Source organism: Lactuca virosa, chromosome 7 (genome assembly GCF_052849685.1).
Source record: "Lactuca virosa cultivar CGN04683 chromosome 7, Lactuca_virosa_CGN04683_v6, whole genome shotgun sequence".
Lineage (NCBI taxonomy): Eukaryota > Viridiplantae > Streptophyta > Magnoliopsida > Asterales > Asteraceae > Lactuca > Lactuca virosa.
The window spans coordinates 257,039,680-257,054,657 of NC_136432.1; the positions used below are offsets into that span (position 1 = coordinate 257,039,680).

General features: G+C 36.5%; 2 protein-coding genes across 3 annotated transcripts; one reads left to right on the top strand and one right to left on the bottom strand.

Moving 5' to 3' along the window:
* Positions 1–5,373: 5,373 nt before the first annotated feature.
* Positions 5,374–6,690, top strand: LOC145123517 (sm-like protein LSM3B). The gene is made up of 3 exons (XM_079058726.1): positions 5,374–5,614; positions 6,094–6,189; positions 6,369–6,690. Exons 1-3 carry the CDS (start codon positions 5,498–5,500, stop codon positions 6,447–6,449), a joined length of 294 nt encoding a protein of 97 aa, XP_078914852.1. The 5' UTR covers positions 5,374–5,497; the 3' UTR covers positions 6,450–6,690.
* A 549-nt stretch (positions 6,691–7,239) lies between these two features.
* Positions 7,240–14,631, bottom strand: LOC145124026 (exocyst complex component SEC5A-like). 2 transcript variants are annotated; one of them, XM_079059238.1, is made up of 21 exons: positions 14,012–14,631; positions 12,327–12,481; positions 12,154–12,242; positions 11,850–12,044; positions 11,399–11,526; positions 11,158–11,316; positions 10,976–11,080; positions 10,836–10,910; positions 10,578–10,715; positions 10,326–10,496; positions 10,129–10,242; positions 9,916–10,042; positions 9,621–9,831; positions 9,352–9,467; positions 9,027–9,264; positions 8,842–8,935; positions 8,648–8,725; positions 8,515–8,571; positions 8,303–8,452; positions 7,890–8,099; positions 7,240–7,621 (listed from the first exon to the last, which is right to left on the bottom strand). In XM_079059238.1, exons 1-21 carry the CDS (start codon positions 14,396–14,398, stop codon positions 7,412–7,414), a joined length of 3,207 nt encoding a protein of 1,068 aa, XP_078915364.1. In that variant the 5' UTR covers positions 14,399–14,631; the 3' UTR covers positions 7,240–7,411. The 2 variants fall into 2 exon arrangements, with proteins under 2 accessions (XP_078915364.1, XP_078915363.1); XM_079059237.1 differs by having other exon boundaries at positions 10,326–10,715.
* Positions 14,632–14,978: the final 347 nt, after the last annotated feature.

Below are 14,978 nucleotides of genomic sequence, written 5' to 3' on the forward strand. Positions count from 1 at the left end.
TCGTGGTGATGCCTTTCGAGCTCACTAATGCTCCAGCCGCATTCATGGATCTCATGAATCGCGTATTCGGTCTGATGCTATATCGATCGATGATTGTGTTTATTGATGACATCCTGGTCTATTCCAAGACCCAGGAGCAGCATGAGGAGCATCTGAGGGAGGTATTAGAGACTTTGAGGAGGGAGAGATTGTATGCAAAGTTCTCCAAGTGTGAGTTCTGGTTGCACGAGGTGCAGTTTTTAGGTCACCTTGTCAACCAGAATGGTATTCTGGTCGATATGGCCAAGGTCGAGGTGGTGATGAGGTGGGAAGTTCTGAGGTCTCCATCTGAGATTCGGAGATTCATTCAAGATTTCTCCAAGATAGCGGTTCCTTTAACCCGGTTGACGAAGAAGACCTTCACGTTTCGTTGGGGGCCTGAGCAGCAGGCAACTTTTGAGACTCTGAGGCGGAGATTGTGAGAGGCGCCGATTCTGACCCTGCCATAGGGTGTTGAGGATTTTGTGGTGTACTACGATGCATCAATCATGTGTTTGGGTGCAGTGTTGATGCAGCGGGGTCATATGATTGCTTACATTTCGAGGCAGCTGAAGCCTGATGAGGCGAATTATCCTACACATGATTTAGAGTTGGGGGCTGTAGTGTTCGCCCTCAAGATTTGGCGACATTAACTCTATGGGTTTTGTTGTACTATCTACACGGATCACAAGAGTCTGAGGTATTTGATAGATCATCCAAATCTTAATATGAGGCAACATAGATGGTTGGATGTGGTGAAGGATTATTATTGTGAGATCCTTTATCACCCGGGGAAGGCCAACTTGGTGGCCGGTGCTCTCAGCCGCAAGGCAGTCGCGACTCTGATCAAGGATGTGTGCTTGAGGATGACAGTGATTACCCCACTTCTAGAGCAGATTCAAAAGGCTTGGGATGAGGCGATGAAGGAAGAGCACCGGAAGAGTGAACACATATTGGGTTAGGTGGCTTCCTTTGATTATGATAGTCATGGATTATTGACTCTTCACCGGAGGGTGTGGGTTCCATATTGGGGTGGTGTACATCAAGTATTGATGGAGGAGGCGCACAAGTCGAGATTCTCTATTAATCCCATAGCGACAAAGATGTATAGGGATATCTGGCTTGACTATTGGTAGCCATGCATGAAGCGAGATGTGGCCTGGTATGTGGAGAGGTGCTTGACTTGCAGGAAATTCAAGGCCGAGCATCAGCGACCCCACGAAAAAATGGAGTCGTTGGAAGTTCCCGTTTGAAAATGGGAAGAGATTACGATGGATTTTATCATGAAGTTGCCTCGGACGGCGCGTGGAGTGGATTCAATATGGGCTATCGTAGATCGATTGACCAAGAGTGTGCATTTCATTCTGATTCAAGAGAGTATTTCGACGAAGAAGCTGGCCGATGTCTACATTCAGGAGGTGGTAGCGCGGCATTGGGTGCCGGTTTATATGGTCTCTGATAGGGATGTTCGGTTTACTTCCAGGTTTTGGAAGAGATTCCATGAGGAGTTGGGTACTCGTCTGCATTTCAACACGACTTTTCACCCACATAATGATGGTCAGAGTGAGCGGACTATTCAGACTTTAAAAGATATGTTGTAGGCATGTGTTCTGGATTTTGGCAGTAGTTGGGATACATATCTTCCTTTGGTGTAATTTTTGTATAACAACGGTTATCACGCTAGCTTGATTGGCCTCCTTTTGAGACGTTCCACGGGAGGAAGTGTAGGACCCTAATATGTTGGGGAGAGGTCGGTCAGTGGGTCATGGGGAGTACAAAGATGGTACTTAATATGACGGAGTTGATTCAACAGATCTGCAGCAGACTTCAGACGACATAGAGTCGACAAAAGAGCTATGCAGAAAGACGTCGATCAGATTTGGAGTTTCGGGTTGGAGATATGGTATTCTTGAAGGTGTCACCTTGGAAAGGTGTCATCCGATTCAGGAAGCGGGGTAAAATGGGCCCCGGGTATATTGGTCCTTTCAGAATTTTAGCCCAGGTGGGCAGAGTGGCGTATCGTTTGGATCTGCCAGAGGAGCTTAGTCAGATTAATAACACTTTTCAAAGTTGATGATTTTGTAGTGGTTTCATTGGAGGACATTCAGGTGGATGATCACCTAAATTATATAGAGAGACCAGTGGCGATCCTTGACAGGAGGACGAAGACTCTACGAAACAAGGTGGTAGATCTGGTGAACGTGCAATGGCAACACCGAAAGGGTTTTGAATGGACGTGGGAGCCTGAGGACGAGATGAGGGAGCATTACCCGGAGTTATTTGCGGCAGCGTACTTCGAGGGCGAAGTCTAATTCAAGTGGGGAAGAATTATAACCCCCGATTCAAGGTACTTTTCATTTTTACCTTAGTGTGTAAATAATTTGCAAATTTGGTCCTAATGGGTGTGAAGTGTAACTTTGAGGGAAGCGTGTGTATGTTGGGTGTACGTCGTCCGGGGACAAACCCTAATTTTTAGGGTTTGGACCCTATTTAAGCATCATTATGCCCCATAATCCCCTCATTTCTCAGCTTCCATTACCCTTTGAGCCTCATTTCGAAACCCTAACCCCTCTAGAGAAGATTTGACCCTCTTTGTGTGTGTTTTAGTGTATGTTGGTGAGTCTTGAGGAAGAAGAGTCTTGAAGAAGGAACTTTGACCAAGGGAGAGCTTATACATACAAATTCCACTCATTATTTCCAGCTTCATTGAGGTATAAAGCTTGGAACTTGCTCATTGTATGCTTAGATCTAATTCTATGGAGTTTTGTTCACTTTTTACTCCCATGAATGAGATCTAGTGGGATTCTTCCACACCAGAAGTTAGGAATTGCTTCTATTGATGTTTCTGAGGTCCCTAGTCCATAAAGTTAGCATCTTGATGGTTGAGGATCAACCATGCATGTGTTTACGTCCATTTGGTGAAAGTAGGATGCTAAATCTAGGGTTTGAGTTCATTTGAGCAATGCAAAGGCTCCAAGTTAGTAACTTTATGGATTAAGACGTTCCCCAAGGCTTGGATCTAAAGTTAGGATGTCTGGTTGTAAGCATTAAGTGCTTAATGGAAAAAAAATGCTTATTGGGTGCGTACGTTGAGCGTACACATTCGAGTCGCCGATCAAGCAAGCTGCCTATTATGTCAGACATACTTCTGGTACGCGCAACTTATTGGGCCTTGTTACGGGCTTTGTAGTTTAGGTTATATTTAGACTATTAGGGTTTTTGGCCTTGTTGGTCCACTAGCCTTTCTGAATTTGGGTCATTGTTAGGCTTTCTGACTTCTTATATTTGGGCTCATTTTGGGGCTTGGGTGTCCTTAAGGAATTGGGCCACTATTGAGCTTTTAGTTCCATTGAGTTTGGGCCTCGGTTATTGGGCCAAGTAAGGAAAGGGTAAAATGGTTTTTTACCCTGGGTGTTGATCAAATGAACTAGATTCTCGATTATGGTTTATGGCCCAATTATTAATTGGGGTTTTAGTTGATTGATTAGCGTGGGGATTCTTCGGTTCAACAACCCGAGCATCTATTTGACTAACAACAGAATGAGGTGAGTCTGCTCACTATACTATAGGACACTAGGATATGTTATGCGCTTGTAGTCTTTGTGACTCCTATTGTATGTGTTGTATGCATGTGTGTCTGTTTGCTATATGTATGTGGGGTGAAATGGACCCGGTACAGCCTTGTGCTGACATATAAATTGAAATAGACTCAAGGGTGAAATAGACCCGGTAAGGCATTGGGCCGATGCATGAGTTGAAATAGACTCGGGGGTGAAATAGATCCGACCCAACCTTGAGCTGGCAGATATGTATGGTATGCGGTATATTGGGGAACTCACTAACCTTTGTGCTTACGGTTTTCAGTTAATGTTTCAGGTACTTCCGAATCGAAGGGGAAGAGCTCGGGATGATCGCATCGCACACACCATGACTTTTCACTTACTTGACTTTAATGTGTTTTAGATGATTATGAATACATTATGATTTTCCTTTGGTTTTGATAAACACGTTTGGTTGATGTTTTATTTAATATGACAACAAAAATTTTTGGTTTTAAATGTTGGGACGTTACATAAGTAGCCCTTAGACTAAAAGTCAAACCATGTCAAAAAGTCAACAGCCAAGATCAACAGTCAAAGTCAACTCCAGTTGCCTTCCACTTCATGGCCAACCAACGGCCACGTCGTGGTCATTCAACTTAATCCCGATCAAAACCGCTTACCACATCGTGGAAGACATGCTACTACATTGTGGCAGAATCCAGACAACATAATGTCTACCATACCAGTCTATACATCGTTGCAAGCAAGTTGACACACCGTGGAAACTGTACAGAGACAACTTAATGGATTAAGCTCTTAACTCCTAATCCTAAGAGCTCCAAACCCCATATTTGAATCCCTACAAGGTCTTGATAGATAAATTTTCCAAATTTATCCATTAAGACACCCCAATAAGTCGAGATCTCTAATCCAAAATTCTTAATGATTGCATTAAAGGCATAAAAACCGAAATGATTCATGCAAGACCATTTTCCAACCAATACCATGGTCTAGAAGCCAAAATATAAACCCAAAGGCTCTGGAGTACACTTAAGCTCCAAGGACAAGAAGATTGGGACTAAAAAACTCATAAAAGACCTAGAACAAGATCTAGAGAAAGGAGCAAGGTTGAGACTTTATAGTTTATACATCCATAAGGTCTTAAATATGATGAACATGTTGGATCTAAGCTGGAACCAAGCTAACAAACCACAAGATGAGCTTCTCCTTCCTTCAAACTTCATAAAGATGTCTTCACACACTCAAAACACACACAAATATGTTAGGGTTTGGGATGGGGATCGATTTCAGAGGATGGAGGTTGTCAAATGAGGCAACCCTAGGAGTTAGTGCACTTAAATAAGGCACAAACAGGGTTTGCACCAAAATGGCCACTATGTCGTGGCACTACGCAGCTCCGCATTGTTAAACAGACAACTGCCACACCGTAGCGCCTTAGCCACCATGCCGTGGCCCACCCAAAACCTTCACAAATAATAACTAAAATAATTAACTTGAGAATATCATATTACTTATTCCAGAAAACATAGTCCATAATCCATTTTGTCAGTCCGAAAAGTACGATTATCAGATTCCGGACCCAATACCTACCGACCACCTCCAACTCCAGAATAAACATAACTACTTTGGATACGATAAAAAATTATAACGTAGTTAAAATGCCCGTTTATATGATTTAGATTACTTATTTCTTTTTATTATTATTATTAAATGCTTAATTTAGTATTATTATTTTTTTTAAGTAAAAGTTCGTTTGCGCTAGGTGAGACCAAATTACAAAAAGTCGTATCGTTGTTTGAACTCGCCATAGCAGCTGGAATTTGGAAACGAAAGGGAAAGTAGGTTTATCATAAAACCTCGGCAACACACCCCAAAAACCTAATAAGCGACAACAGTCCCACCCACAGGTACCGAGAATGGCGAGCGAAGAGGAAAGCGCAGTTAAGGAGCCTCTGGATCTGATTAGGCTCAGTCTTGATGAGCGTATCTACGTCAAGCTTCGTTCTGATCGCGAACTCCGTGGCAAGCTCCATGTATGCCTCTTTCACTTACACTCCAATTTAATTTTTGCTTCAAACTAATATCTTCCATCTCTGAGCGGATTTGGTTTACACTCAAAGTTAAATTAGGGTTTTGAACTTTTACACTTAGCAGTATTAGAATACTTTCGATTAATCTTTCTTCTGTTATTCCGATTTGAACAGTTTAATTGTCTACCGTGGAAATTCCTCATAGTTGCTTTTGAACCCTAATTTCCCAATTATCCTAATCACTTGTTGAGGATATTGTGAAAATACAAAATTTCTTGTCTTATTGTATAAGATAGAAATAAGCCCTAATTCTGCTGTTTGACATGGGGGTTTGGTCCTCTTAGACTTGTCAAATTCAGCAGTGATTTTGTATTTTTATTTGCATTATCATTTTTGTATGTAGATGTAGCACTTTCTTCCTTGTTTTATTTTTGCTATCTAGAGAGCTTTTTGAATGGTTTGTTTTATTCTTTGACTTTTAGGCTTACGATCAGCATTTGAACATGATTCTTGGTGATGTTGAAGAGATTGTTACAACTGTTGAAATTGATGATGAAACATATGAAGAGATTGTCCGGGTATGTTGTGAATTTTTTTATTTACTTTGAAAAACTGTACCCAATTATAGCAACTGGATAGAATTTTCAAGTGCAATGTCTTAATAAGAAAAAAAAAGCAGAAAGTTTTTTTCAGATTGAAAGGAAAATATGATGCTATGATAAACCAGTTAATAAAAGTATGTTGCTGTTTCTTGCAGAGCACAAGGCGGACTGTTCCATTTCTTTTTGTTAGAGGAGATGGTGTGATATTGGTGTCTCCTCCACTAAGAACTGCTTGAGGTCCTCTACAAATGGTGTCACATATATTTGGTCCTGTGATATCTCTCTCTCTCTCTCATTAGATTTGGGGACATTTGAAAGTTTTTACATTGTAATGTAATTGATGGTGGTTTTTGTGGATGGAAAGAGAATCAACAAACTTTCATTTGTGTTGCTTTAAGGGATGCAAGAAATAGCATTGTACTTTTATTATATTTTGAAAAATCTATCAAATTATGGCATTGAAATTTGCTTTTTATTTGGATAATATTGCAATAACAACTTTGTAATAGGAAAAAAAATGCTAATTATAATTGTGTTTAACCTTTGCTTTAACTATCATCCTTTACTAGATATGTTTGCGGTGTCTTTCGATTGAATGTCGTGTTTTTCATGAATATATTGATTGAAAAAAGTTTGAATATACTTATCACATTGATAATGCTCACATGATCATACAAAATCCTTTATCTTGCTGTTATAAATTTCCGTGTTCTCTTGTTCCATCTCAATCATCTATGTTAAATGATAAAATTGTTGAATTAAGAAGCAGATGCAGATTGTCAAAAAAAAACCTAAAGCTATCCGTGTCGCCTTTAACGATTCTTCCCATTGGCCTAAATCCAAAAACAGACTGTAAGATATCTGTTTTTAGCCCCTAAAAATAAATTCTATTCAGAATGTGTTTTTATTTTATTTTATTATTTCGGTTTTTTCTTTTTTGGCTATTTGTTGTAATACTAAAAAACAAAAACGTATACATGTTAAAATATTAAAACAACATAAAACCACCCAAAAAAATAGTAGAAATAATATCAAAAACAACATAATATATAATTTGGTATGTACAACAGAAATACCTCAAACCGATTAAAAATTACAAAGCAACACAAAGTTTAAAGAATATGCTAATTATTCTAACATCTACACAAACATACAATCATGTTTTCGATGTATATATATTATAAAAAAAATCCAAACCTCATCTCCTTTTTTGTCTTGAAAAACTAGGAGACCCGTAAACCCTGCTTGGAGAAGAGTCTACTGGGCCTCTAAACGAACCATAACCTGGTTTGGGCACTACAACCGGACCAGATTCCAATGGAAGCGACTCACCAAAACATGCTGTGTTGATCTCAGTCCTTTTTAGCTCTAATTGCAGTAGCTCACTGCTACATTGTTGGGCAAGTGCCTAACAACATAAACACAAAAACATAAATCAAATTTACTAAAAACATCCTCGATTTGTTTTGTTTTGTTTTATTACGCAAAACAAAATGCACTGTGTTTTGTGTGCATTTACAATTTTTTGTCCCACCCAAGAAGATGGAATGGAATGGAACAAGGTGTGCAAAAGACGAAAATGCCCTTCAGGCTGGCGTTCATTACACATGACGAGGTTGTTTCTGATTACGAGGAGGGTATTTTCGTCTTTTGCATAGAAAATTAGAGTCTCTTACGATTAGCTCATCTGGAGACACGGTCCCTTGTCTATCATCTGCAATCATATCATCACTTCCACGTGTTACACGGCGACGATGCTTTGGAGTATCATTGGGTTCGGAGGAACTTTCGGTGGCTTTTTCCAATAATACCCCTTGTAGTGATTTCAGAGATTCACTTGCATCCGGACTCAAATACTGGTTTAATATCGTCTCAAAGTATTCAAGCTGCATGCATAACCCATGTCAATTGTCAATATGGATTTTTATAAAAGAAAGAAATACATCCTATTTCTATTACTGCATTGTGATGTGATGTTTTTCTTATTAGGATGTGAGGATAGCTTTCTACTTAAATGGCATTGCTGTAATTGTGTAGGATTTTTGTGGATTTGTAAGAAGAAAAAGAATCATATAATCATAAATTTTACCTCAAGCATAAGCTGGCAGAACCCATTTGCATCCAATGTTCTTACATCCGTGTCTTTATGTTCATGAAAAAGGCTAAGTAATGTGTCAATTAAGCCTTCAATCAGAATCCTAAGTATCTTGTCAAGCAAAGGCTTACAACCAGCAGAAACCTGCAATCAAGTTTTAGGGTTTAGGGTTTAGAGTTTAGGGTTTTCAGGTTTAGGGTAAATACCTCTGCATGTACAGCTACAAGAGTGTGGAGTAACTCAACAGAAGCATCCCTTACACCCTGCAAAGTAAAGTTAAATGTAACATAAGCATAATACTTGGGGGACTAAACATGTAAATATAAGTCAAGTCCTCACTTTCACTGCAGGTGCTCCACCCCAGTGTACTCCAGCATCCAACAAATAGTTGACAGCAGCTGTTCTAACATGATTTGCCTGAGACAAAAAAAAAAAAAAAAAGAACCATGGTTTAGTTCCTTATAGCTTAAAGATGATTATACTTAAATAAAATCTATTAATTATTTAATTTAAGACTGATTTGTTGTATATACCTTTGCAATTGTATACTGTGAAAGAACTTTTTCTTCCAGCCCAGAGAAAGACCTAACCAAATCTCCCACATCATTGTCCTCATCATCTTTCTCCCTGAAATATAATTAATTCACCACATAATCATCAAACCTATTTCAATTATATATATGACTTATCAAACCACATCAAACAAAATTAAACGTACCTGGATTGCATCCAGATGTGTTTGTATTTATCATGCATTTCACGAGAAAGATCATCTTTGCAAAATCCTAGGTTACTCAACACCATCAGCAGCTTTTGATGTGGATGTGTAATACTTCCAGGAAGAGGATCAGATGAACTTTCTTCCAGATCATCAACAGGATACCCATTTTGAAAAGATGAATTTTCTTTATTTAATATATTTTGACCAATCTCGCTTCCAATTTGCTCCAAGTAACCTAATAATTTGCATCATATGGTATGGATCCATTATAAGTTAACAGAAAAAATGGAAATAAAAAAGACAGAAATACCCCTCTCCATACCAGCAAAATCAAGCAAACAGTTTAAGAACGAAAGCCTAACGGATTCTTGAGTTTCTTGAAACAGGATAAAAGCATCTTCTGACTTTCTTGCTTCGCTCCCTAAAGACTGCATCATCCTGCAATAATAGCATTTGATTTTAATCTTTTGACTTTTATTGATTTGTTGTTTATTTGTCCATTAATATTATAGCATCTTACTTTCGTTCTTTCTATTATAGAATACTACTTTTTAACTTTTTTTTTTTTTTTTTTATATTTCTTAAACTTACATATCTATCTGATCCATTGCTGTGACCATAACTGAACGGAATGCTAAAGGCAAGTGAGAAATTGTGTATAAAGATTTATTTCTCTCAAGAACAGAAACTGGAATCCATGATTCATTTTTTGATATTTCTTCAGTTGAAGCCCTCATCCATGAACTAAGCCTCTGTATGTAAGTTTTTGTAATCTCATACTCAAGTGTCCTCAGAGCTCCAACTGTTACCATTAAAAAAAAATTGTAATTTATACTAAGATCAACACAAAACTTATTCAGAGGGGCAAAAAGGTCAAAACACATACCTGCAACAGATGGTGCTGCTTCTTTTGCTTCAAAGGCTTCACAGGCTTTAGATATATCTATTATTGCATCACTCATAAACGGGCGAAGAATATTCGACTCTTCAAGATCAAGAAACGTGTTGTGAACCTGAAGAATTTTGGTTTAGTTCATTTAATGTTTTACTGTTAGAAAGATTTTATAAAAATAACAAGATTTAACAAAAGAAAATCTACCTTGGATTCATATGCAGATAAGGTATTCTGTATCATTCCAGACACTTCATCAAGAGAATGACTTGAATATTTTTCATCTCCCGTCTTTTCCTCAGTTTTATTGACTTTGGAAGACTGTAAAAGAGAAAAAAAAAAATCAGCATAAACATGAAAAATGAAAAACCTAGTTTACAAAAAAAAAAAAATGAAATAATTACCTTTGCAAATTTCCCATTTGAAACAGAAATGGCAACTTTCCAGAAGGCTGGAATATGATGAATAATTACAGCAGTTAATCTTCTTATGTACCTTCCTCTAAGAGCATCAAGTTCTTCAGCACCTGAATCTCTTTGTTGTGAATTTAAATCATTCACACAATCAACATCACCCTGTTTGTAGTACATGAGAAATATACTTTTAACACATAGAAAATATATTATATATCCACAAAATAAATAGATTTTGCTCACAGTTTCATTTAATTCAATCTGGATTTTCCTCCATTTTTCATCAGACAGTGCTTTCTCCCGTAGCTCATTTTGTAAATTCTCTATCCTTGTTTCATGATCATATGTGCACTTTTCAAGCAAACCTCGGATCCTATGATTCTGATATATAATAAAAAAAGAAAACAAACAAAATACAGTTTTTATAAATATGCATATGTAATATGTAATATATAATATGTATTAAGTATCAAGTGTGTCTGTATGTGTATGTATGCATACCTGTACATTCAGATAATGGCGTACAGGATCTGACTCAGGTTCCAGCTCCAATAGAAGCCTCACAACATTTTCAAGCTACAAGAAAAAAAAAATTAAAATTTTAAATTTAAAAGAAGTCTAGAGTTGACCATTGACCTTACATTTGTTAGATCAATCTGTGGATTTTCCATAGACCGATAAAGCATGCTTTTGAACTCGTTCATCACTTTTTCAACTTCCTCAAGAACACGTTTCAATATTCCAACCTGTAAAATAATTAAAAGTAATGACAAATATATTCAATAAATTATTTAGAAAAAGATGTTGAGTTTAGTTAGTGTACATGAGAAGGGAGAACAATTGACTTTGCTTTTCTGTATTCTCTGACTGCCAGGTCATAATCTCCTTTATTAATATTACCACGTATTGCACTTGGTAAATTAAATAAAGTGCGAAATCTCTGAAGCATCCCTTGAACTGACCTAATCTTTTCTGCTTGAGCCTAAAGTTTATTTAAAAAAAAAATTAATAAAAAGAATTCCCAATTTAACGGATTTTAAAAATTCACATCCAAAATATTAAACCTGTCTTTCAAGTAGGGGTGCAAAAGCACGATTAGCCACTGAAGTGACTCCTTGAATAGAACCATATAAATGAGATGTTCCACAACCTTCCGGATCTTCTTCTATTCTTCTCAATTTTGACTCAATATCTGTAGAATATGTATATATGATTCTATATAATACAAGAAATAACAATGTTTTGTATACTAAAGTATTCTGTTACAGGATTGTATTTGTACTTTCAGTGTCTTTTTTATTATTAATGCATCCTATTTTGTAGTTTCAGTTTTTTCTTATTATACTTTGAGAAATCTAATTGCTTTGTATTTGGATAAAATTGCTATAAGAGGATATTATACTATGAATTCATCTACCTAATTATAGCAATGAAAATTGTATTGTATTTTCAAAGTAGAATGCTGCAATAGGAATAAATGAAAGTATGTTGCTATTTTATTTGATGATAAGTTACCATCAATTGTTGTTTTGCAAGAGACAAAGCAATCGAAATTTTCTTTGACCAATTGTTTTCTTTGTTGAGTTCTTCCTTTAAGATCAGTTTTCAATGCCAAAGCACCAGCCTCCAAGTCTGCTGCAGCTGTATCTTGGTGGACCCGACATAGGAATAATTTTGGATCAAAACTTTCAGAGTAATACATCAATTTATCTGTGTGTATTCAATCATATTTGTTAGTATAAAACTATAAAAGCTTATATAAAACTAACTTCTGAATCCATAACTGCAGAAAGAAACAAAAATCAAAATCAAAATTTACCTCGAACATCAGCATCTACTTTGTCAGACTTGGATGGAGAACTTGCTGTATATTCATTAACCAACCTCAATGTTCTGTTGTCTATAACCCTGCCATAAAAAATTAACATAATATCGTGAAGTTTGTTTTTTTTGGGAATGTAAGGGTAAAATGGTCATTTGGAGAGTCATTACCCAAGTCCAAGAGGATCTACAAATTCCATGCCACGGGAGAAAGAGTGTAAATTATTGAGGCCTTTTATAGCAACTGATGGTTTTTTCTCAAACTTTTGAGTTGTTGTTGGAGGTGGTGTTCTTGTCTCCCTCATGTCACGGACCCTTCTGCCAAGCTGTCAAACCATGTAAACTTTAGAAAATTTAATTATTGTTTAAAAAACAAATAAATCCATCATCAGAAATCTATTCTAATGAATGAAACCCGATTTTGTTACCTATATTCTGTATGATACAAATAACAAAGCAATTTACACGTGTATCATACAATCTCTACAGCATTAATATTTTGTTAGCTTGAGATATTGTAATGTAACATACAAGGTTTCATGATGTAATTATATGTATACCTTGATTTATGATATGATTTTTGTAATATAATTACAAAAGCAATATAATATTTGGATTTTGGAAAGTGAGTTATCAATTGTCACATGAGATGCCGGTATTTAAATAATTGAAAATTAAATTACAAATCAATTAGGTCTAAAATATCAGGTATAATAATTAATAGTATCTTTTTATTCCAGATTTTGGAAATTAATTCATGCAAGTACAAAAATAGAAAACAAAGAAAATTAAAAATAAGATTAGCATTGATGCCAAAACAAGAATCTTTGGTAATCAGAAAAACATATTTTGGATGTTATACATCAAAAACCAACAGAGGTGCATTATAACTGTATGATACAAGTTGTTTCACATAATTCAGCTTTTAAAATTATGTTACATATTTTTTATCCAAATAAGTTTATTGAAAACGCTGAAAATAAATGCACTCATTGCGTAAATTAAGTGATCATGATAAATCTTATGGATTAGCTCATGATCCTCCTCAAAGTAAATAATTAGTTGATGTCTACTTGCACCACTATCTGTTTCATTTTAATCCCCTTGATTATGAATAACGCATTTGTGTTTTCAAAAACAATGTATTGAATTTAAAAAAATCCCGAAAATTTAAGATCGAATATAAAGTATATAACACATTACACATATGCATATGGGGTGACCAAAAGCAAGCTAAATATAGTAACCAACAAAAAACGGTTATATTACGAAAATGAAAATTAACTTTATATATAATCGAGAACAAAAAAATGACACTGAAACAAACATAATTGTCTAAATGTACTTAACATGCATTATTTTATGATACATATGTTTTACAACAAAATACTTATCATATTTCCTCATTTAGTGGAAAATACCCAAGGTCAAGCCTAAAGAGAATACCCATAACAAATTAACAACTACTTCATCTATCCACAATTAATTGTTCTTTAAACACTGCATAGACCAAAAAGCTTGTAACTTTTAGCAATAGAAAAGAACTTGCAATTGCTCCCTGAACTTAACTAGATCAGGGTCATACGCATTCCAACCGTTTATAGTTCAAGATCCTGAAACTTAGCATGATTGTCTATAGAAGTTGCACTCCAATGTGAGAAATCAAGGGTGCTTTTTCCATTCTTTAGACATATACCCTATATGCTTAACTACATAATAGCATGATGCTAACTTGAATACATCGTAAAAACAGAAATGATGCCACCACAATTAAAATGATTAATGATAACTTGGAAATCACATGAAAGATCAAATTGATGCATACATACATCCTAGATTTTTATAATCATACATACCTCTGCTTCATCTACTCGCTTCCAAGCATCGGGTTCTTCCCCAACCCAAAGTTTATCATCATCCTTCACACCACCTCTACCTGCACCCTTGGCCCGATTCCTCGACCCGGCCTTCTGATCAGCAACCGAATCTTCATCGCCTGAAGAAATACTAAGCATCTCCACTTCCGATTCATCATCGTCCTCTGTAGCGTTCCGACGATGTTGTGGTTTTGTGGTGGTCACTGGATTAGGGTTTTTAGCAGACCTGTGATTTGACGGCGGTTGAACAAAATTGACTACAGGTTTTGAGGATCGAGACTGAGATGGTCTTGAGTAGTTGACATCTCTCTGAGATTGCTCTTTCAAAGCCATCTGTAACAGGTCGTCATCATCACTGTCGCTCATTTTGGGAACTTAGTATCTCGATTTGAAGTTTGAACTGCTGCGAATTCAGCTAGATTGAATTAAAAAAGTTGGGTGATTTAACAATATCTAGCAGGCACGAACAAAGAAGAAGATATGGATCTCAGTTTGTTGCTCTTCTCGGAAAACCAGGGTGTGACCTTTACAGGATAGACTTCGTCTCTAGTCAGAGCTGTTTCAAAGAAGTTGATTTTTGCCCACATTATTGAAAGAAAATACCATCGCACCCTCGCTATTTTAACATAAGTTAGTTTTCCTTGTACATGTACATGAAAACTACTTGGTTTTTTCTTTTTTCTTTTTTCTTTTTTCTTTTTTAGAATTCTATAAAAAAAATCTTTTTTTTAGAAAAGACAAATATATTATAGAATAAAAGGAACACGACAGCAAGGAGCTAAATCGGTTCCAAAGTTACAAGGAAATGGAAAGAGAAATACAATACAGGAGCATAGTTGTAAGTGCTAATCCTTGTGGAGCCCCAAAGCTCTTCGAGAAGAAGGACCCGATTACTAGTAGACGATGGATCGTTGACATGGTGAATGTTCCACGGAGAAGCTTCTGC